We start from the raw sequence: 21,605 nt of genomic DNA on the forward strand, positions 1-21,605 counted from the left end.
CTCCCAAGAGACTGTGATCTACTCACAGAGTTAAAAACTGGCAGTGATCTACCCCCTTTTTGGGGGGTGCAGGGCAAAGATGTTGAGCTTTTTGGGGGAGCCAAAGTTGTTCGGCTTCTTTGGGGGGAGCCAGTGATCTACCACAGACACCCAGTGATCTACCGGTAGATCACAATCTACCTGTTGGACATGCCTGCCATATAGCATATATTCAACACATAAAACAGCGACGTTTTGTTGTTGACAAAGGACAGCTGGGCATATAAAGGGCCCCAATACCTTCAGTAGCTTAGGGCCTCATCAAACCTAAATCCAGCCCTGCCTTTGAGAAACCCCCCCCCCGGGGGGGGGAGCACTGGCAAAACAACAAATGATAAATCAACACGAGAGCAGAGACTGAACTCATGTTTTTCTTTTAATGCAAAGTTATTTTCTTTTACAACAAAATATTTTGGGAGTGCGTCCCTGTCTCAGCTGGTGGGAGCGACTCGACTGCTAATCTCAGCCAGATGCATGCTTTCTTTGGATCTGCTCATGCTTTCCTATTCTTATTTTTTAATGTCCCAGTGATATAGTCAAACTCAAACATGCTCTTGAGGAAAAAGTAAGAGGAGGAGGGGAAGAACACAAAACAAGCAACATATAATCCAACTGAGGCTGCAAAAGTCGCTTGAAAATGAACCAAAAATCCCAGCTCACCACATGACGCAAAAGGCATGTTAGTATGTAAAGGATGCAGGTGAATATTACAACTCCAGACAAATGGCTGTTTCATTCTCCAAGACACTCAGCCCAATCCTGTGCACAAAATGTGCGGAATTAGTGAAAATGCTTAAGTGAGGGGAAGCTGCATACAAAACTGTGTTTATTAAGAGAAGTGTGCATAAAACTGCATATGATTATTCTGGAAATGGTGGGATTTGGGTTTTAAACCACTCGCCCACCTCAAACAAGAAATTTATTTTAAAATGTTTACCGCATTCATTTTTGACCTACCCGGCTATGGTCAACGGCAGAGCCATGCTTAGAATGCTGCTGAGTGCCATTCTAAAGGACACACATGAGAAACAATTAAGCAGAAGACATGTAGAACAGAGCAAAATAGCATTGGAATGAAAGTCACTTTTCAAGACAATCAACACATCCATTGTGCTTGGTGAAAGTTTTTGAAAGCCCGTTTTTCTATATGCCACCTGTCATCTGATCCACCAATGTAGCCTGGGTCCAGTACGGTTTCAAATTGGATGGGAGTTTCAAATTGGATGCTGAGATTCCTGCACTGCAGGGGATTGTGACTAGTGACCCTGGGATCATAGAATCTACAATTCTATGATCATCTAGAATACAGTCCTGCTCACTTCTCTTTCAAGTGGTGTTCCTCTCCTCTGCTTCCTAACAGCCTTTCACTGACAGACAACTAACTTCTGGCCCAGAGTGATACTTCTTAAGAAACATCAGTGACAACATTCCATTGTGAAATAGTTATATGGAAGAAGGAAGAGAGGTGGCAGTGGGAGGCAGGACCTTTTCAGCTATGGCACCCTAGCCGGGGGAAACCTTCCCAGAGAGGATTGCCAGATGCACCAGGTGAAAATCCATTTTACCTGCCAATACCTTTTGGCTTTACCTTTCATTTATGCTGTTTTTATTAAACAGCTTGCTGCAACTAGTTGTGCTTTTATTTATTGTGAGAGCAATGGCTGAAGAATACGTAATACACTGTTATCACAGAAAGTAATTATATGGTAATTGAAAACGGAGAGTAGCCAATAATTATTATAATAATGGACCAAAGCCAGCTCAACAAGGGCTGCAGTTCAGGTGGCATGATGTTTTGCTGAGGTGGCCCACTGCCTTGATAGGCTGTGTAGTTTTGAGGGAGTTTTCCTTTGTATGCTTGCTTGAACGCCTCCCTGCTATGTACAAGGCCTGAAGAGAGAAAGACAGCACATGTCTGTTCCTTTCCCCTCAAATTATACATTGCCTTTTCTTCAGTTTCCTCAGCAAAGTATTACCAGGATGTTATATTCTCTTTGGACTCCGTCTGCATTATTTAACAGACTTTGCCAACAATTGTGGCCATGATCAACTGCAGCTCCACAACTGCACAACTCCACAACTGCAGCTCTACAACCTGTGTCCTCTGCGTATTTACAAACGCACAAGCTGAATGTGTACCGCTTCACACTTTGGTCTACGCACAAAAAATGAGCAAACTGCAAATTTGTCTGAAGCCGGGTGGGCCACTGTCTTGAGAGCAGCTACAGGTCTGGGTAAAATGCACGCAAGTTGTACATCACAATAATTAGTTACAAGAAACAAAGCAGGGGAAGAAAGTTTTGACCTCATGCCAGCCCAGGAAATGCCAGGAAAGATAGAGACTGGTGCTAACTGACCTTGATGTCAAAAGAACTCCTCGGAGAAGCGCTGGATGAATTCAGCTCATTTTTCATCAAGTTGGTGTAATAGTTGCTGACTTTGTCACTAGCCGCCTTGTTTGCAACAGGGTCATCTGTTATCGGGCAGATATAGTAATTATCATCATCCTCGCTATCGGTGTCGTGGTAATTCCCAGAGACTGCTTTCGCCGGCTTGGTGTTATCGAAGCACTCCATGTGAAAGATAAGGTCTTCTTCCGCCATACTGGTGGGAGAGTGGCTTTGATCGTGTGGGGATTGAAGTAGCCAGTATTACAAATGAAGGAACCTAAGGAAGGGAAAGGCAGGAGATCAATATCTGAATTAATTGGGGGGGGGGAATGGGTCAGTATGTAGGAATCTTTAGGCTTCACATCTGTTCATTTAATAAAAGTTACGTGCCGCTCGATTGTAAAAACAAAACAAAACAAACCCTGAATAAACCTCAAAGCGGTTTGCAAAAAAATAAAACAAAATCATCCATAAAAAGTTAGAAACAGCTGTTTAAGACATTTAATTGAAATCAATTAAAACACACAACGTTCTAAGTATCTCCATTTTAGCAGTGGTTTCTACGGAAACCAATTCCCATCCCAGTGTAAGGTGCTGTGGGAATATGCCTTCCTCCAGGAAATGAATCATCATTAACTGCCCCCTACCCCATCTGGCATCAGGTTTGGGGGCAAGTGGCTATGGTTTGGTGAAAATGGCCCTGAAGGCTAAACAGGATGCTGAGAGTTCCTAGGAGACTCCTTCCCCTCCCAAGGCACCGATTCCCAGAGTGATTTAAGAATCAATTCCTCTTCGCAGGGAACCCTGGAAACTGCAGCTCTGCAAGGGGACAACTCTCAGCACCCTGCTCCCATGATTCTTTAGGGCATGGGTCGGCAAACTAAGGCCCGCGGGCCGGATCAGGCCCAATTGCCTTCTGGATCTGGCCTGCGGACGGTCCGGGAATTGCCACGTGGATCGCCAGCATGTTCCTTCTTTCCCTCTCCCTCCCTCGGCGCTGCCTCCTCCTCCCTCCCTCCTCCTGGCTTCTCCCCGCCCTGCCTAGAAGAGGAAGGGGTCTGGGCTTTGTAGGTGCCAGGAGCAGCAGCAGCGCTCAAGTGGCCGCCATTTTAAGCAGCCCCTCCCTCTCTGGAGCCCCTCTGCCGCCGCCAGCCCCTTCCGCTCGCAAGACACAGGTAAGCAGCCACCAGGGCTCGTCCACTGCTGTGGAGAAGGGAGGGGAGAGTCGGGGGGGCTTATAGTCTGGCCCCCCACAAGGTCTGAGGGACACTGGACCGGCCCCCTGCTGAAAAAGTCCACGCATACGGCCTGGCTGGTGGGTGAGGCTAGGCATGTCTTCTCCATTGCTGAGATGTAGCAATTGGACGGCTTCATGCTTCCTGCCAACATCTGCTCCAGCCCTCTCTCCCTCCCAGGAAGGTGAACAGCTGCCCTGGCTGGGAATACAGGCCTCAACAATGAGACACTTCATATTTATCCAGGATCTGGGATATTTCTCCAGCTTCGGTTGGAGCACCACAAGCCTGAGCTTGCAGGTAACTTCACCGGTTTTCCCCCAGATAATGAATGAAGAAACAGCAGCAAAGAGAAACGAGAGATATCCATTGACTACCCTTGGCTCATGAACTGCACTCTGCGATAAAAGAAACATTCAAACCGTCTCATCGTTTTATTAACCACCATGGGAACCGCCCAAATCTTTAAAGGAGCGCCACGAAGAGAGTGCAGCTGTTTTCACACACTAGGCTGATTTCACAAACTCCTTTCCTCAGCATAATTTTAAAAAAGGCATATATTGGCGTGTGAACTTCTCTCAGCCCAAAGGCTGCCTCGCCTCATTAATTTCTATGGGCCTGCTTGCAGAGGAACTTAGCTGGATGCAACCCAGTGGGGTGTGAAACACGCCATAGTTTTTCTTCCAATTAATGCCAGCCTGGTACACCTAGAACAGGGCAGCCTAACTTTCCATACCACGTGGGTCACTAGAATACTGTACTTTGACATGGAACCCATGGGCCACACACTGCCTTCTTGTGGGGGTGAGCAAGGCCAAAATTGGACGTTCCCCTCTCCCCCAGTCCTCATGCTGCTTTCCCAGAGCTGGTTAAGTGAGGGAGCGGTCTTTGGGAAGAAGGCAGGAGCATAGCTGCCAAGTTATCCCTTATTTTAAGGGATTTTCCCTTATGCTGAATAGGCTTCCTCGCGAGAAAAGGGAAAACTTGGCAGCTATGGTGGTCAGAGATGATGGGAATTGTAGTGCAAAACATCTGGAGGGCCGAAGTTTGGGGGTGCCTGGTCTAGACTCTACACCATCTGGCAGTGGCTTTCCTGGGCATCAGGCAGGATTCTCTCCCAGCCATTAACTGGACATACCTGGGACTTTCTGCATAGAAAAGCAGATGACCCACCGCTGAGCTACAGTCCTTTTCTATGTCTACCATAGAGGTGTGCCTCCATTGTTTAAGAGACTCCCCTTCGCCTTTTTCCCAGCTATCTTTTGATCTGGTTTCCTGCCCCTCCGGTTCCATGCCTTTATTTTCACTCTCCTTTTATGAGATTGCAAGCCTGAGGGCAGGGTGATGTAATTCTATCTTCTGTATGGCGCCTGATAAATAATACATCTCATCATGATCGGTTCTGAACAGGACTCGTTTTTTAAAAAGGTAGGGGAAGATTTGGGGTGGGCGGGTGGAGCTCAAACGCTTACTTGCAAAAGGCTAAATTGTGCAATGCATCCATATATTTCCCAACCCAACTCTCTTGGGAAGGGGCCTCCCAGCAACTCTTTCCAGCTGAGCCACTGGTCCAATTAGTGCCAGCACTTTGGTGGGTGTTTATCCAAGACATTTCAAACTCATCAAACCTAGTATGAGGGTAAATCGTTCCCTCTATTTCCCATGTCCAGGTTGCACGTGCCAAAATTTGCACAGCCAAAATGCCACCACCTACAGACATAAAAGAACCCCCAGGTGGAAACCCCAAGATTTTCAGAAGTACAATAAATGATTTCCCCAGACAGTCTGATGAGGGCTGAGCATGCTCAGTGGGTACACAAAACTGTTTTGAGTGTTGAATGGAACACTAGGTAGAAAAGGGAATAGAATCAATGGAGTATTGTGGCTGGCTGGCTGGCTACAGAAGCACATTTTGTTGAAGGCCATCAGTACTCTACACATGAAACTTATCTGAACAAACAACAAAGACACAGCCTCAAACAGATTCCATACTGTGTCTCTGATTAACAATTGGTATTTCTTCTAGAAATGAAAGGTGGAATTATTCATTCTTTTAATCTATTTACTAACTTACTTCGTAACACTTATACAGTGCTCGGATGTAAAAAAAACCAACAACCGAAAAATGGTTTACAAAAAGATAAAGTGATAACATGGAGAAAAATTCACGACCCTAGGCCTACTTTATTTTATTTTTTAAATGAAATTTTATCGGATTTTTACAGTTTAATATTCAATCATACAACACAATGTAACATTTATCATACAAAAGAAAAAAGAAGCTCTCCCCCCCCCCCGGTGACTTCCCTCAACTTCCCCTTCTGGTTATTTAAATATTTATTGCTTCTGCTTAATTTTTATCTTATTTTTATGTTCTTATACCTTAATGATCTTGCACACACAACCATCCTTTAAGGCATACAAAAGTTAAAATACTAAAACAGATTAGAATTACCTCGGCTTTCTAAACATCTGGGTCCTCTTGTCAAAGCAAGACTGTTTTTAGCAGGCGCCAAAAAGAGCACAGTGAAGGAGCCTGCTTGATCTCAAGAGGCAGGGAGTTCCAAAGTGCAGGTGCTGCCACACTAAATAACAAATCATCAATGACTCCCAGGTTGCTTGGTGCAAAAGCAAGGTAGTGCCTTAAAGAGACCTTTCCGTTTTATCTCAGATGCGGAAACCCAGGCACAGAGACTATGCACCGCGTGGATCTTTGCTGAAGATCCACGCGGTGAATTCACCCTACAGTTAAAGTCAATAAGAAGGAATGGCGCTTACCTATAGTGGGTCAACTTCCGGCAGCAGAAGTTGAACGCAAGCCTCCACACGTGGCAGGAAAGGAGTGGGGCAGGCAGAAGGCCACACAGAAGTACCAGCAGTTGTAAAAACAATAACCCTGTAGGTAAAGGAGAAAAATGACCCGTTAGCCACCACTACTGCTAAGAGCTGGCCTGCCATAGATCTCACCGTCAGGCACAGTGCAGTGCTCCTCTGACCTCTTCTAAAGTAAGACACAAGCTAAAATTAGAGGTGGTATTTTCCCAGTGAAAGGCAAGTGTATATGTAATTCTCTGTGGAAAAGCAAGACAACTTTCAATGAGGCTATTCAACCTGAGCAGAAAATATCAAGCTAAAGGAAACAACCGATGGCACCAAGGTATTTTCCCCCCACCCAACTTCTTAAAAGCGGGGAGCCACCTAGACAGCTGCCTTGTTTGCCTCCATGGCTGGACGGATCCTGCCCCAATGAAGGACCCCAGTATTGAACACATAGAGAAGACAATAACAATTGCATGAATGGATTTATATGGATTTATTCATTTCTGTCCCACCTTTCCGCCAAAGAGCTCAAGATGGCATATATCCTTACAAACAACCCTGTGAAATGGGTTAGGCTGAGAGACTGTGACTGGCCCAAGGTGACCCAGTGAGCTTCATGACGGAGGGAGGATTCGAACCCTGGTCTCCCAGGTCTAGTCCAACACACTAACCACTACACCATATTGGCTCTCACACCACAACTTTTACATTTTAAAAAATAAGCAGCAGGCACGGGGCCCAATACTAACCAAGAGGTTCCTGGCAGGGGGGCACAAAGGGGTTTTAATCCTTTCCTGCCACCTAACTCAAATCAGCCTCCCCTGTTTACTGTTAAAAAGTCGCCCATGCAATTGCTAATTGTATAAATGGCACCTCCTTAAGCTTCGGCTGGAATTCCCTAATAAGTAACTGTCACTAAACAATAAAGTAATAAGTAACCTTGTGTGGCATTCCTTGTTTCCACGGGAACAAGTTTGTTTGGTTTGATTTCTGGCCTTAAACCAAGCCACACAACCACATGAACCATTAAAGATTACGAAAACCAGGGCGAGAATTATTCAGAGCGTTGGTTTTTTGTGTTTTTTTGCAGTCTGTTAGACCTCCCCATGTATATTCCCCAAGATCTGGAGAACACACACACACACCCTGGAGATGAATATTTATTATTATTATTATTATTATTTGGAAATTTCATGCAGAGAATATTCCAATGCACTTCTCTTGTGCTCTAAGCTTGAGTACTAAAGCTGCACCATCATGCTTCTGAAACAGATCCAATTCCAGGCCTTATCTTCCTGACATGCAGGAGCAGAGAGCTGTTTGCTTCCAGGAGAACATCCTGTGCTTTCTGTTTGAAGGAGGCAGCCATGTACAGGTGCCAAATGAGCACTCTTTTCCTGCCACCCCCAGTCATTCTGCTGCTCGAGACCTCAATGAGCCTGTGCAATGAGGCCAGTCTTGCTACCTTGTGCTAATAAGAAGACAGAGATCTTTATTTAAAAGGTCCATCTAAAAGGATGGCAACTTGCCCTGTGCTCAAGCTCCAAGAAGGTTCTTATTGTTGATGGTCAACCTGATATTTCATCATGGTGCTATGTATATATTCTGTGCTTCCCTCGTCCCTCAAAATAAGGTAATCCAAATTCTGCTTCCCCCAAATTCTGTGAATTCTCCAAGAGATGAAGGATGAAACTTAATTGAATATGCTCCTTTTTGCAACATTTTGTCCCTTTCCTGAATTTCAAAAAGCATAAGGACTAGAAACTGAATAGCATAAGGTGAAATTCTTAGAATGCTGACTTCTGCACCCGTTATCAGTTTCTGCCTGTTGTGTACACACAGCCTATTTATTTACTGACTACATTTATATACCGCTTTTCTGCCAAAGTTTAAAATTGCATCTCACAACTGAACTGAGCAAGGTGTTCTGGGACAGGTCCCTAGACTCTTGTTAGGACTACACTTGATTTCTCTGCGACAATATCTGTCGGCTGATAAGCCCGAATTAGGTCTTGAGGGCCATGACCAACAACTAGGTTTCCTGCTGTGATATTTGGAAATTGGACACTTCCTGCTTTTGCCGCCATTCTGCAAGTGTCATTCTGGGCTCCATAGTTTACCCTTCAGAGTTACAATTTTGCCTGTAAACACGTTTAAGTGTGAACTGAATTCTACCCCATTCCTACTTCCAAATAAACAAAGGTGAGACTATCTTTCCCCCCCATCACTTTACTCATGGAAGTGACTCAAAGCAACTTACAAAGACAGCATAAATCCTAAAACCAATTACAATAAACACAATCAACCAAAACCTTAGCTGTGATTCTTGTACTGCATGGGGTACCTTCCCAACTCTATCATTTTATATATAGTACTAGCTGACCCCGCCACGCGTTGCTGTGGGTCTTTCCTGTGATCCCCCCCACCCTGTCCCGATCCATGACGTATCCTGCCCCTCCTCCCTCCACCCCGGCTCATCCCTGTGTTTTGGTAGGATATCCTTTCATCTGTTGTCCTTGGGGAGTGTTGGCGCCTCCCCCATGTATCTCCATACCTTGGCCCCCACCTTTGGAGAAGGAACTGTTAGGTTCTGGGTTTTATTTCCCAGTATGCACTTCTGTCTGAGGCCTCTGTTGTCCCTGGGGAGTGTTGGCCCCTACCCCCGGTATCTTCCTACATTGGCCCCCACCCTTGGCGAAGGAAATGTCAGTTTCTGGGTTGCATTTCCCAGTATTTACTTTTGTCTGAGTCCTCTGTTGTCCCCTCCCCCCTGTATCTCCATACATTGCCCCCTGCACACGGATCGTGAACATTTCTGCATATTTAGATTATAAAAACATACCCAGACACATCTAGGGATCAGGCTGAAAGCAAGTGGGATTCATGCAGCTTTCCCTCTAACTCAAAACCCACATTTCTTTAGAACTAGCATGGGGAACCAGATGTATGGTGGACTATCATAAAACATGCAACATGCACAACATGGCTCATCATCCATGACTGTTGGTCATGCTGGCTGGGACTGAAGGGATCCGGAGTCCAATAATGTCTGGACAGCCATGGCTTCACCATCACTGCATTAAAATAACACCTTTTGCCTACGTATTAAAAACCCCACCCGGCCAGAAGCATTGGTTCCCAGAACTGTCTTGCCCCAAACTGTTTCTCAGCACTCTCTGGAAACACTCTGTAATCTCCAAATGTTGCCTGCGATCTTGAGAAAGTGTGCAAGTTGGGAATGGAACAAGACTCGAGGCTCGAGACAACCCTAGACATGTCTGCTCAGGAAAAAAAGTCTTATCGAGTCCACTAGGACTTACTCCAAGGTAATTGTGCCTAGGATTGCCAACTCAACGGGTTACCGATTCAGTATGGAATTTAGAAAGTGCATTTTGTTACTTGCCAGGATTAGAGCTGCAAAGCTATAGCTGTGCTAAGGAAATGCAATGGACCCCCAAAAGCCATCTATTCAAACCCCCTGCAATGCAGGAATGCAACGCAGTAAAACAACCATATCTAACAGAGTACAGAAAAGCATACAAGACTGCTATCCTCTGCCTGTGCTCTCAGAGGCTTGTGCCCAGGTTAGGTGTGTATAAATCGGCACCCGAAACAGTACAACAGGGCTCTAAATTCAGCATTACAAAATAATAATTACTTGTAATAATAAAGATTGACTGATTGATTGAATTACTAACAGGGAGGGAAACAGCATTACAGAATACTTCTAACGCTACTTTCAAAATTTATTCAATAGTAAATCTGCAGAGACAACAACTACTTTCTCTCCCAAACCACAGAATCAATTATTATAATGATGATTATGACCGTCATTTCCATTTCTTCCTGCCTGCGCTCACAGTGTAAGTCAGAACGCTGTCTTTGTCCCACGAGGTTTCCAGAGCCTGCTACCTTATGTTGAAAACAGCAGCGGTTCTTTTACACAGCATTCCAACAAATACTGTCGGAAACAATTCCCCACCCATTTTCTATCTTGAAAATTTATTTTTACGTCTTCTTTAGGGCTTGTACCCAGTGTACATCGAGCTTTAGGAAACACAACCATCCCTTGGGTTGTAACACCCAGAACGTGAAGGAATTATGCAGTGTTTGAATGCAAAGTAGACTCTGCACAAACCATGCAGAAAATTCAAATTCGTATTCGTCTTTGTATGTGATGCAGGTAAGCCCACAGTATGGTTTTCTTTGACTTAAAACCCAGATAGGTGTGTTGATTCAGCCCCATGAAGTTATAATCTGATCAAGTAATGTAGGACATGATGAGATATCTACATATGGAGTTAAATGTTTATTTACTTATTTATTTTTGCAACACTTGGGTGCGCTGGCACAGCAACGATTGCATAACATTTAACTGTGCAGGAGGTTGGTACTCTGCAGCCATGTTTTTTTTGGGGGGGGGGAGAAAAGTATCACCCCTTCCTCCATCTGTTCCATGTTCAGATCCCCATAACTACGGTATGTGAATATATCCAAGCTTGTCAATAAGCAGATCTGCTGACTGAGTGCCTTTGATTGCCATGTCATTACATCAAGAACCTGCAATCAAACAGTCCAGGAACATTCTCTGCTTAGAAAAAGAAGCAGGCTGCAATCTCGTTGTCATTTATAATAATATATAATAATAATAATAATAATAATTTATTATTTATACCCCGCCCATCTGGCTGTGTTTCCCCAGCCACTCTGGGCAGCTTCCAACAGAAAAATAAAACACAGTAATCTATTAAACATTAAAAGCCTCCCTGAACAGGGCTGCCTTCAGATGTCTTCTAAAAGTCTGGTAGTTGTTTTCCTCTTTGACATCTGTTGGGAGGGCGTTCCACAGGGCGGGCGCCACCACCGAGAAGGCCCTCTGCCTAGTTCCCTGCAACTTGGCTTCTCGCAACGAGGGAACCGCCAGAAGGCCCTCGGTGCTGGACCTCAGTGTTAGCAGAACTGCCGGTTAGCAGAAGCCTACTTTTGGAAAAACACAAATGGCTATTCCTGGGTATCAGAATCATCCCTGCCTTTGTTCAACTATAGAATCTTTAATTCCATTACGTAACACTGGGTGCATTAAAACCCAGCAATGTCCTACTGTAAATGCTCTTTTGCACTGTGAGCTTAAGCATGTTTACTCACAGGGGAAGTCCCAGTGTGTTCAGTGGGACACACTCACCAGGGAAAAAGCTCAGCCAGACTTATTTTCAAGTAAACATGTACAGGACTGTGGTGCCACAGTTTCTAAAACGCTGTCCACACAAACACCATACAAATGACACACTTTTCTGGTGTCCTACCAGACAAATTTGCCCCTCAGACAAATACCCTGGTACAGTAAGCAGGGTTGCCAGACCTACCTGCAGGTCTGACCTGATGCCTCCAGGTTTGCCTGGCCCACCTCCAGGTGGAAAGCTTAAATCTCCAGGTCCAACAAAGTGTCTTTAATTACCTATCTATCAGATTGTGCATGCAACTTGCAAGCTTCAACTCACCAAGAGTCAGCTACAAATTGCAGCCCAAGCACTTCCTTCACTCCTTTCTCCCAATTAACCTCTGTCTCCAGGCCCTACTCCTCTGACATCACCGGGGCCACCCCTAGGTCCATAGCTGCCAAGTCTCCAATTTTTCGTGGGAAACCCCCGTATTTAAACCCGTTTCCCACTGTTATCCTGAATAGAGAAAAACCCCGTATATCCCCCGGAATTCCTACCTGCCAGGGAGGCTCCTTCTGCACATGTCTGGACATGCGCAGAACCGATTTTGGGTGCCGCTCTGCCCATGTCTGGGCACCGAAAATCGGGCAGCGCCGGCACCAGAAGTTGCTTCCACGCATGTCCAGACATGCATAGAAGCAACTTCCGGTGCCACGGCACTGCTGATCCTGGATTTTTCTTACCGGGAGTTGGAGGGTATAATGCCTAGGTCCCAGGTTGTACTCTGAAATCTCAGGGTCTGGGGTGTTCCTGATTTGGCCATCCTAACAGCAGGCTAGTTCCCCTATTCTCTCCCCAGACAAGCAGAATTCACTGACACACGTTACATGGGGGTAAAAATGGGGAGTTTGGCCTGGGGAGAATTTCAAGGGCCGGGGGGGGGGAGGCCTAGAAGGCCTCATTTGGGTTTCTCAATCATGTTGTTGTTGTTTAGTCGTTTAGTCGTGTCCGACTCTTCGTGACCCCATGGACCATAGCACGCCAGGCACTCCTGTCTTCCACTGCCTCCCGCAGTTTGGTCAAACTCATGTTCGTAGCTTCGAGAACACTGTCCAACCATCTCGTCCTCTGTCGTCCCCTTCTCCTTGTGCCCTCAATCTTTCCCAACATCAGGGTCTTTTCCAGGGAGTCTTCTCTTATGAGGTGGCCATGAGCCTCAGCTTCACGATCTGTCCTTCCAGGGAGCACTCAGGGCTGATTTCCTTAAGAATGGATAGGTTTGATCTTCTTGCAGTCCATGGGGCTCTCAAGAGTCTCCTCCAGCACCATAATTCAAAAGCATCAATTCTTCGGCGATCAGCCTTCTTTATGGGCCAGCTCTCACTTCTCAATCATGTTCTATGTTAATTTAGGGTGCTGGCATTGTGGGGGAAACCAGCATTCATTTCCCTTATTTCCAACACGACTCCAAACCCTTTGCCCATTCTCCTTCCTCAAGCAGTTATGCAGCCTTCTTGTTCTTCATTACTTTCAAATGTGCTCCCACAGAAACAAGTTTCTAAGCTGGTTAGTGTCTGTACTACCGTAGAAGAGGTGGCTTCATACACAGCACTTTTGGAAAATAACAGCATGAAGGGAGTGGTTCCTTAAAAGATAATGGCTGCTTCCTTATTGCAAAGCACCCTAGCTGAACGCTGCCCATCATTTAGGCACAGAACGTCCTGTTTTGGGGAGAATTGACACTGGGATAGCTGAATCTTGAACAAAATGACTTTCTGCCTGCTCAGCCTTTTCCTAATCTGCTGCAGCTACAGCTAGGGACTGTCAACATCACAGCGGTTTTAACACAGATGTTACAGAGTGAAGGGGAAACAGGGAGTCCATAGCCCTGTTCACCATAGCTGCCAAGTTTTCCCTTTTCTCGCGAGGAAGCCTATTCAGCATAAGGGAAAATCCCTTTAAAAAAGGGATAACTTGGCAGCTATGCTGTTCACGTGACGCAGAAACTCAACACATGGTCAGGCATGAACGAGGGATAATGGCCACATAGTTGGGAGAAATCCTGCCTGCTTCACTCCCCCGGCAACTACTCTATTCCGAACTTAAAAATGGAAAGCGTAATGCTGGTGGTCAACAAAAGAGGTTTAAAGACTCTCTCAAGGCAAATCTAAAAAATGTAGTATAAACACTGACAACTGGGAAACACTGGGCTGCGAGCGCTCCAGTTGGAGAGCAGCCTTTACCAAAGGTGTCATGGGCTTTGAAGACACTCGAACTCAGGACGCAAGGGAGAAACGTGCTAAAAGGAAGGCACGCTTGGCAAATCCAAACCGTGATCAACTCCCGCCCGGAAACCAATGTCCCCACTGTGGAAGGAGGTGTGGATCCAGAATTGGCCTCCACAGTCACTTACGGACTCATTGTTAAAACCGTGTTTATGGAAGACAATCTTACTCGGCTACGAGTGATCGCCAAAGAAGAAGAAGCATTACATGGAGCTCAGCCATAGTTTGGCTTATGATTACATCCAACCCCAGGCTCATGGTTTGTCTCCCCCAAGAACAAATCTTGGTCAGAGTTTGTGGTTTGTTGGGAGCGAGACAACCCACAAGCCCAGGTTTGGATACAACACTATACCAAACCATGGCTTATCTACAGGTAGTGTAGCAGCAGCAGGAGAGGCGGAGGTTGAAAGCAGCAACAGTTTTTGCTTTGTGCATTCACACACTCACCAGTTCACACTTAGCCATGGTTTGGTGATACGTGAGAAATGGGCCCATCCCTGAAGCAAAGTATCAGTATTCCTCACAGATCAGTCCAGGGTATCAAATCAGACCACTAGTGCCATCTAACTCGGTGCTGTCTAAACCAATTGCGAACAACTGTCTAGGATCACTCCCATTCCTACCTAGAAATGCCGAGGGTAAAATCCTGGGACCTTCCATATGCAAAGCACACTCTCAGCCACAAGAGAAAATCCCTTCCTTTAAACAGAACAAGTAGTCGAGGATCGCCAGTCAACCACCAGGATGCATAGCTGAATATGGCAGTATACAGTATATTAATTTCAAAACAAAATAACTAAGGCTGCTATCCTGCTCACACTTACCTGGGACTAACCCCACTGAACACATTGGGACTTGTTTTTAAGTGCCTAGGATTGTGCTGTAAAGCGGCAATCCTATAACTGCTTTCCTAATTCGATGGGTCTTACTTCTGAGTTGTTGTGCATAGGATTGCGGTCTAATCGGGGACAGAATTCCTTCCCCTAACCAAATATGGTGTTCAGTCAGCTCTGAAGTAAAAGAGAACCCAACAGCTCTACAGAAGGACACATGCAACCAAAGGTGTTTCCAAACTCTTCCTATTTTCGGGTGCAATTCAATCACTTTGCAGCAAATTCGAATTGTGCAATTAAAATTGTTGATCTCGTACAAGAGATATCAGCTTCCCCCAAAAGATCAGTTTTTCCAATAAAGAGAGCTAGGGGTATCCCTTGCCTGTCAGTGGAGATAATACTGAACTAGATGGATCAATTTTCTGACTCAGTGTAAGGCAAGTTCTTACGTTCACTGGAAAGCGTGGGATAACGCTTGATGCATTCTCATCAGACCTCCCCACAAACAGATGAGGACAAACGCTCAACAAACAGCCAACTTCGTCTAACCTCCCTGCAAACAAATCAGGAGACATATTCAACCAACAGCTGCTCTGGGGGAGCTGTCCTCCCCCACCCCCACCCCGCATCTGTTCTCATTAAAGGACAATGCACTGGAGATGGGTTCATAGAAACACTCACTAGTTAATCATGATCTCAGAAAATAAATAAAAAAGCCCAACATACACACGAGCAATCTCACCTAAATCCTTTCCGATCCCGATGAACGACAGAACGAATCACGAGAGGCAAATAAAACAAAATGCCCACTGTGCAGCCAGGAACACAATAGACGGTTGTTTCTGTCCACACGGCCGCCCGCAACTCCCACCGTCACACAGAGCACAGTTTTGTGTTGATGCAACCCTACCTACACCCCAGTCGCCAACACTGAGGTCAGCAGCGCGGACGCTCCCAGGAATTCAGACGTGTCAGCAAAAGAAGATGGGAGGGGAGGATGGCAGGAGGGTCAGCCCGGGCGCTACTTGCATTGACCGCTCCTAAGGAGGGGCAGGAAGAGAAACCTCCCCGGGCTGCCACGATAGCCGCTAGCCAGAGCTTTGGGCCGTCTGCAAAGGCAGCTAAGGCGGCCTTGCAAACACAAGCGTCCCCTATGCACGCAAGCTGACCTAAACCCACACAAATACACACGAGGCCAATACCAACGCTTTTCCTTGCTTTGCCCACCCCAAACAAACGACAGGATCAATTGCAAGCCCCGGGCCTACCTTTCCACGCAGATCCACAACCTCTGCAAAATAACGAAGGTTCCTGCTTGCTTTCCACCTCGCCAACCCCTCTCACTCTCTCTTCTGCAGAAGGACGGCCCAGCTACTCGCCTCCAGAGAGGCGGGCCAGGCTTTTGCACGCGTGCCAGGAGCAGAGGCGGCGACGTGCAAGAGCCGCGCGCGCCGGCTGCGGCTGCTGCTGCTTCCCCCGGGGACGGGACTGGGGCGCACCGAGCACGTTCCGGAGCGCGGCGACTGCAGCCTCCCTGCTGAACTCTCCCTACGCAGCGACGGATCCGACGGCGCGCCTTGTTCTCACCCCGGGCTGGAGCAGGAGCAGGAGGGAGGGAGGGAAGAGGCGGCTCTCCAAGCCGAGAAGCAGAGCCAGGCGGAGCTTCTGGGCATCCGCTTGCAGACGGGGTTTAAAGCGCACCGAGCGCGCGTTTAAAGCGCGAGGCGAGGGCGAGGTGCCTCGTCAGAACTGGGTAGCGTGGTGGCCGCACAGTCTAGGGTGGTTGCAGCCCTGGTCGCCGCGCCCTGTCAGTAGCAACCGAGGAACCGGGTATTCCACAGAGTGGCCTAATGGTTAGAGTGCTGGACTTGCAGTGCCAGATTTACGTATAAACTAAACAAGCTATAGCTTAGGGCCCCATTTTCGAAATATAAGATAAAAAACAAATGAAATAAAACCTACATACAGCAACAGTGTTTTGTGTTGTGTAGGCTCCTTCGATGTAAGTAATGGGCCCTGCCTGCTAGTCTGCTCCCTAAAATATCACTGGTTTGCTCATTTTCTATATATAGGGTGCCTACATCCTGCATGTGCAAAATGGCTTTAGGTCCATAAATTACCATATAGCATACAGTGGTACCTCGGGTTGCAGACGCTTCAGGTTACAGACTCCGCAAACCCAGAAATAGTACCTCAGGTTAAGAACTTTGCTTCAGGATGAGAACAGAAATCGTGTGGCGGCAGCAGGAGGCCCCATTAGCTAAAGTGGTGGTTGTTTAGTCGTGTCCAACTCTTCGTGACCCCATGCGGTACCTCAGGTTAAGAACAGTTTCAGGTTCAGAATGGACCTGCAGAATGAATTAAGTTCTTAACCCGAGGTACCACTGTATATTGAACACAAAAAAACAGTGACAATTTGTTGTTGACAAAGGACAGCTGGAGATATAAACGGCCCAATTACCTAGGGCCTCATCAAACCTAAAATCTGGCCCTGTAGCCCTGTTGGGGCAGTCACTCTCGCTCATCCTAGCTTACCTCGCACCAGGGCATGGCCAGGATTTTTGTTGGGGGGGGGGAACCCAAGATTTGCATTTATTTGTATTGATGTAGGGGTGCAACTGCCCCCTGCCTCCCCTTTGGCTATGCCCATGCCTCACAGGGCTGTTATGAGGGTCAAACCGGGGATGGTGGTGGTAATATGTTAGCCCCCTTGAGGTCCCTGAATGAAAGGTGGGGTATAAATGTAATAAATAAATAAGTTTATGTGGTAGAGCAGGATATAATTCCGCAGCGAGGACTCTTTGATGTTGGGGTTCCTGGTGACCAATTTGAACCAGGTGCAAATTGAAGCTGAGGCACAGATGGCAACAATAATAACTGCCTTAAAAAAATGATTTATTTTATGACAATTGTAATTTTATTAACACCCGGTGAGGGATAAAACTAGACAGCCTCTGCTACAACAGCGGCGAGAGCCTTGTTGGCACAGGTATGGAAGACTGAGGAAATCCCTACGAAAGAACAATGGCAAGAAAAAGTGATGAGTTATGCGGAACTGGCAAAGTTAACATATAAACTGCGAGAGAAGGACAACCGTGAATTTAAAGAAGAATGGGAACTTTTTACAAATTACTTGAAGAGACAACAAAATGAACTGGACTCCTTGGCAGGTTTTGAATAAATACCCGCAATTGATTAGTAGAACATAAGGTAGACAAGGTAAAGAAGATATGTACAATTTGATAACATGCAGAAAAAAGAATGTGAAAATAAAACCGGGGGGCGGGGAGCTGAGGGAAGTCTTGGGGAGGGGGGGAGGAGGAAAATGTAATTGACAATGTGAAAAGATAATGTATTATTTTAAATTTGTTCAATAATTTTTTAAAAATAAATAAAATAAAACTAGACAGTGGCCTGGGACCCAGGTGCCGCTGTGGTTAAACCACTGAGCCTAGGGCTTGCTGATCAGAAGGTCGGCGGTTCGAATCCCTGTGACGGGGTGAGCTCCCGTTGCTTGGTCCCAGCTCCTGCCAACCTAGCAGTTCGAAAGCACGTCAAAATGCAAGTAGATAAATAGGAACCGCTACAGCGGGAAGGTAAACGGCGTTTCCATGTGCTGCTCTGGTTTGCCAGAAGCGGCTTTGTCATGCTGGCCACACGACCTGGAAGCTATACGCCGGCTCCCTCGGCCAATAATGTGAGATGAGCGCGCAACCCCAGAGTCGGTCATGACTGGACCTAATGGTCAGGGGTCCCTTTACCCTTTACCTTTACCTTTAGACAGTGGCCTAGTCAGGAAGTTAAGAATACATCTTTTCCACAATAGTTGACTGATGTGGGTCCCCCTCCCACACACTTTCAGACATTTTTGTTTTTACTGTGCGGTTTTTGTGTGCTTTTGTTGTAAACCGCTTTGATGTTTTTCATGAGATAGCGGACTATAGTTTCATGAATGAGTGCTCATTTTCTGTCAGAAACACTGTTTCAGGTACTATAAACAAGAGCTTCACTTATAATTCCCCACAACAGAACAGCTGCTGTTAAATCTATTGCTTCCTAGACGCTTTGAGTTCCTGTCAGGGAAAAATAGATTAATAATAATAATAATAATAATAGAACGACTATCTGTTAATTTGCCTCTAGCCCCTTTATAGGTCATTTTCCTCAGGAAATTATAAACAGCTTTATCCTGCCAGACAGACCCTTAAGCACCTCTTGCTCTTTCGCTAGCCAGGCCCTATCTGCCAGTTAAACTGTCATCTTCTTCCTTTATCACCCTCACTCTCTTCCGATTGGCTAATGTCCATTTCCTCTCTGTCGTGTATACACCACACCTTTAAAGCACATTCAGAGCGCGTTCTTTCAAAGAATTCTGGGAACTATAGTTTCACCCCCCTCACCAACCCTTAACCAACCACACCACCCGGTATTATTTGAGAGAGCAAGTGTGCTTCAAATGTGGAGGAGTAGAGTCTGTTGGTCATGTCCTTATACTTGGGTATGGAAATGTGCCTTTAAAACACATTCCCGGTCAAAGAATCCTAGGGAACTGTAGTTTACTCCTCCCCAGAGCTACAATTTCCAGCACCCAGAAAGTCTATACAGTTCCCAGAAGTATTCTATTGTGGGTGCAAGGGTTTCATTGGAGGTTTTTAAACAGAGGTTGAATGGCCATCATCTATCAGGAATTGTTTAGCTGCGATTCCAGCATTGCAGGGGGTTGGACTAGATGACCCTCGGGATCCTTCCAACTCTACAGGTTTTTTTTGGTTCTGTGCTTTCAATGTATAGTGTGCTGATTCTCCCCCATTAAGAAATCTCTCAGGAATATCCTAATCTTCTGTAGATCGGTGTTGTTTTGCTGAAGCTTTTAAATGAATAAATAAATAAATAAGCTTCTGACTTTAGTGCAGATGAGGATAATTTTGTCTTGCCGGCTTCATTTAAGAAAGAGCAAGCGAGCATATTTTCATATATCTGTTTTAAACTGTTTTAAGGAGATGGGTGGCTTTAATTGTGCATTTAATCCTGTTGGTCTCTGACTGTAGCAAACCAACAATTTATTCATACATGCTAGTACAACTGTTATTATCTGGACATATATAGCAGGGGCCAGCAAACTTTTTCAGCAGTGGGCCAGTCCACTGTTCCCTCAGACCTTGTGGGGGACCAGACTATATTTTGGGGGGGGGGGGTGAACGAATTCCTATGCCCCACAAATAGCCCTGAGATGCATTTTAAATAAAAGGACACATTCTACTCGTGTAAAAACATGTTGATTCCCGGACTGTCCGGGGCCGGATTGAGAAGGCAGTTGGGTCGGATCCGGCCCCGGGGCCTTTGTTTGCCTGCCCATGGCATATAGCCTCAATTGTTCACCCTCATCCACCCCAGGAAATTTGGAGGGGGGGGGAGAGAGAATAAAGACCCACCCATTTGTATGGGGGTAAATGCAAACTGCAATATGCTTGTATGCATATTTGGAGAAGTGGGGGGGAAATAAGAGTAGCACTGTCCTTTCCTTGGTTCCCATTTTATCTAACACATGAAAGCTTCTGGGAATTATGGCAACTAGGGGGCAAGAAAATAGGATGAAGCAAATGATACCGGTAGTTCTGGTTAAATGTGGTGCCTTCCATAGTTCTGATACCGGTAGTCTCAGTCTAGGACGTTTTTCTCTTAACTCTGCGACCCGGGAGGAAAATGCTGGAGCACCAGCGCCACCCCGTGCCCACAATATGGAACAACAGCAACCCTTGCAATAATCAGGTCCACGTTTGCAGTTCGGTGCGAGGTACGCCATTATTTAATGTATTTTGGGGCGTCTGGGGTTGCCTTCTAGGGCGCTGTTAACGCAGAGCAATCCCAATCTCCAGGCCTTTTTTAAAAACAACAACAACAACAACAACAACTTTCGGAGCGGGGACTGCGAGCAAACCGTGTCGGAGAGCTCGCATTTTATTTCCTTGCTCACTTATTTAAATAAATCCGCAACCGGCAGGACACGGCAGTGCGATGAGTCTGCAGGCTGGTTCCTTTTTTGCTTTTCTGCTCGGAGCAGCGGGGAAACCATTTTATCTGGCAGGAAGGGCGGCGGCGGGCAACAAAGATTTGGAGGGGAATTTTTGCTGCGAAGCTCCTTCTTCCCTTTTGCAATGAACGGGGAAGAGGGAAAAGACAGGAAGCTGGAAATAGCTCTGCAAGACTTTCCCGACGTCCCTTATATACCGTTCAGAGCCTCTCTGCAATCGGATGGTAGCGTGGCCGAGTGGTCTAAGGCGCTGGATTTAGGCTCCAGTCATTTCGATGGCGTGGGTTCGAATCCCACCGCTGCCAATATATATCTTTTTTTTCCCCCTTCTCTCTCATCCACCCGAAATCTTATTTGGATTGGAAAGGTAATCTTGAAAGATTTTGCTGCTCTTCAAAATCCCGGTTTCTCTCTCTAGCTAGGGCGGGTTTCGGGATCGTGATGAGCTGCGCTTGCAATTCAATTGCGATCACTGCAATGCCCTTAAGGAATGCAAAATAATAATAAAAAATCCTTCCAGTAGCACCTTAGAGACCAACTAAGTTTGTCATTGGTATGAGCTTTCGCGTGCATGCACACTTCTTCAGATACCTGCATTCTTCTTAAGAAATGCAGTTGGGAGACACACACTCGCAAGACTGCCGGGTGAAATTCTCTTTTATACTTAGCTTTTTATTTCGTTGTTTCCCCCTGGGGACTGAAAATACCGTTCTGTCTCGCAGCTCTAGCTGTTCTCTAAAACAGGCCTGACGTGCAGGTAAAGCTTTCTGTTATCAGCCCATTCATTACCGTCCTAGACAAAAACCACGCGTT

General features: G+C 46.1%; 1 protein-coding gene and 1 non-coding gene across 7 annotated transcripts in view; one reads left to right on the plus strand and one right to left on the minus strand.

Annotated features, from left to right (window-relative positions):
- Positions 1-16,350, minus strand: part of EEF2K (eukaryotic elongation factor 2 kinase) — a 45,103-nt gene extending 28,753 nt beyond the window's left edge. Inside the window, exons 1-4 of one of the 6 annotated variants that reach the window (XM_060282580.1) lie at positions 16,030-16,350; positions 6,443-6,560; positions 2,397-2,706; positions 997-1,047 (exon numbers count right to left, since the gene is read on the minus strand). In XM_060282580.1, the coding sequence (XP_060138563.1) occupies positions 997-1,047; positions 2,397-2,642 (297 nt within the window). In that variant the 5' untranslated portion in view covers positions 2,643-2,706; positions 6,443-6,560; positions 16,030-16,350. The other 5 variants (XM_060282576.1, XM_060282577.1, XM_060282578.1 and 2 more) reach the window with 5 other exon arrangements.
- A 4,665-nt stretch (positions 16,351-21,015) lies between these two features.
- On the plus strand, positions 21,016-21,097 carry TRNAL-UAG (transfer RNA leucine (anticodon UAG)). Its single transcript has one exon. It is a non-coding gene; the product is annotated as a tRNA-Leu (tRNA).
- The last annotated feature ends 508 nt before the right edge of the window (positions 21,098-21,605 follow it).

The sequence above is a fragment of the Zootoca vivipara genome, chromosome 14 (genome assembly GCF_963506605.1).
Source record: "Zootoca vivipara chromosome 14, rZooViv1.1, whole genome shotgun sequence".
Classification (NCBI taxonomy): Eukaryota; Metazoa; Chordata; class Lepidosauria; order Squamata; family Lacertidae; genus Zootoca; species Zootoca vivipara.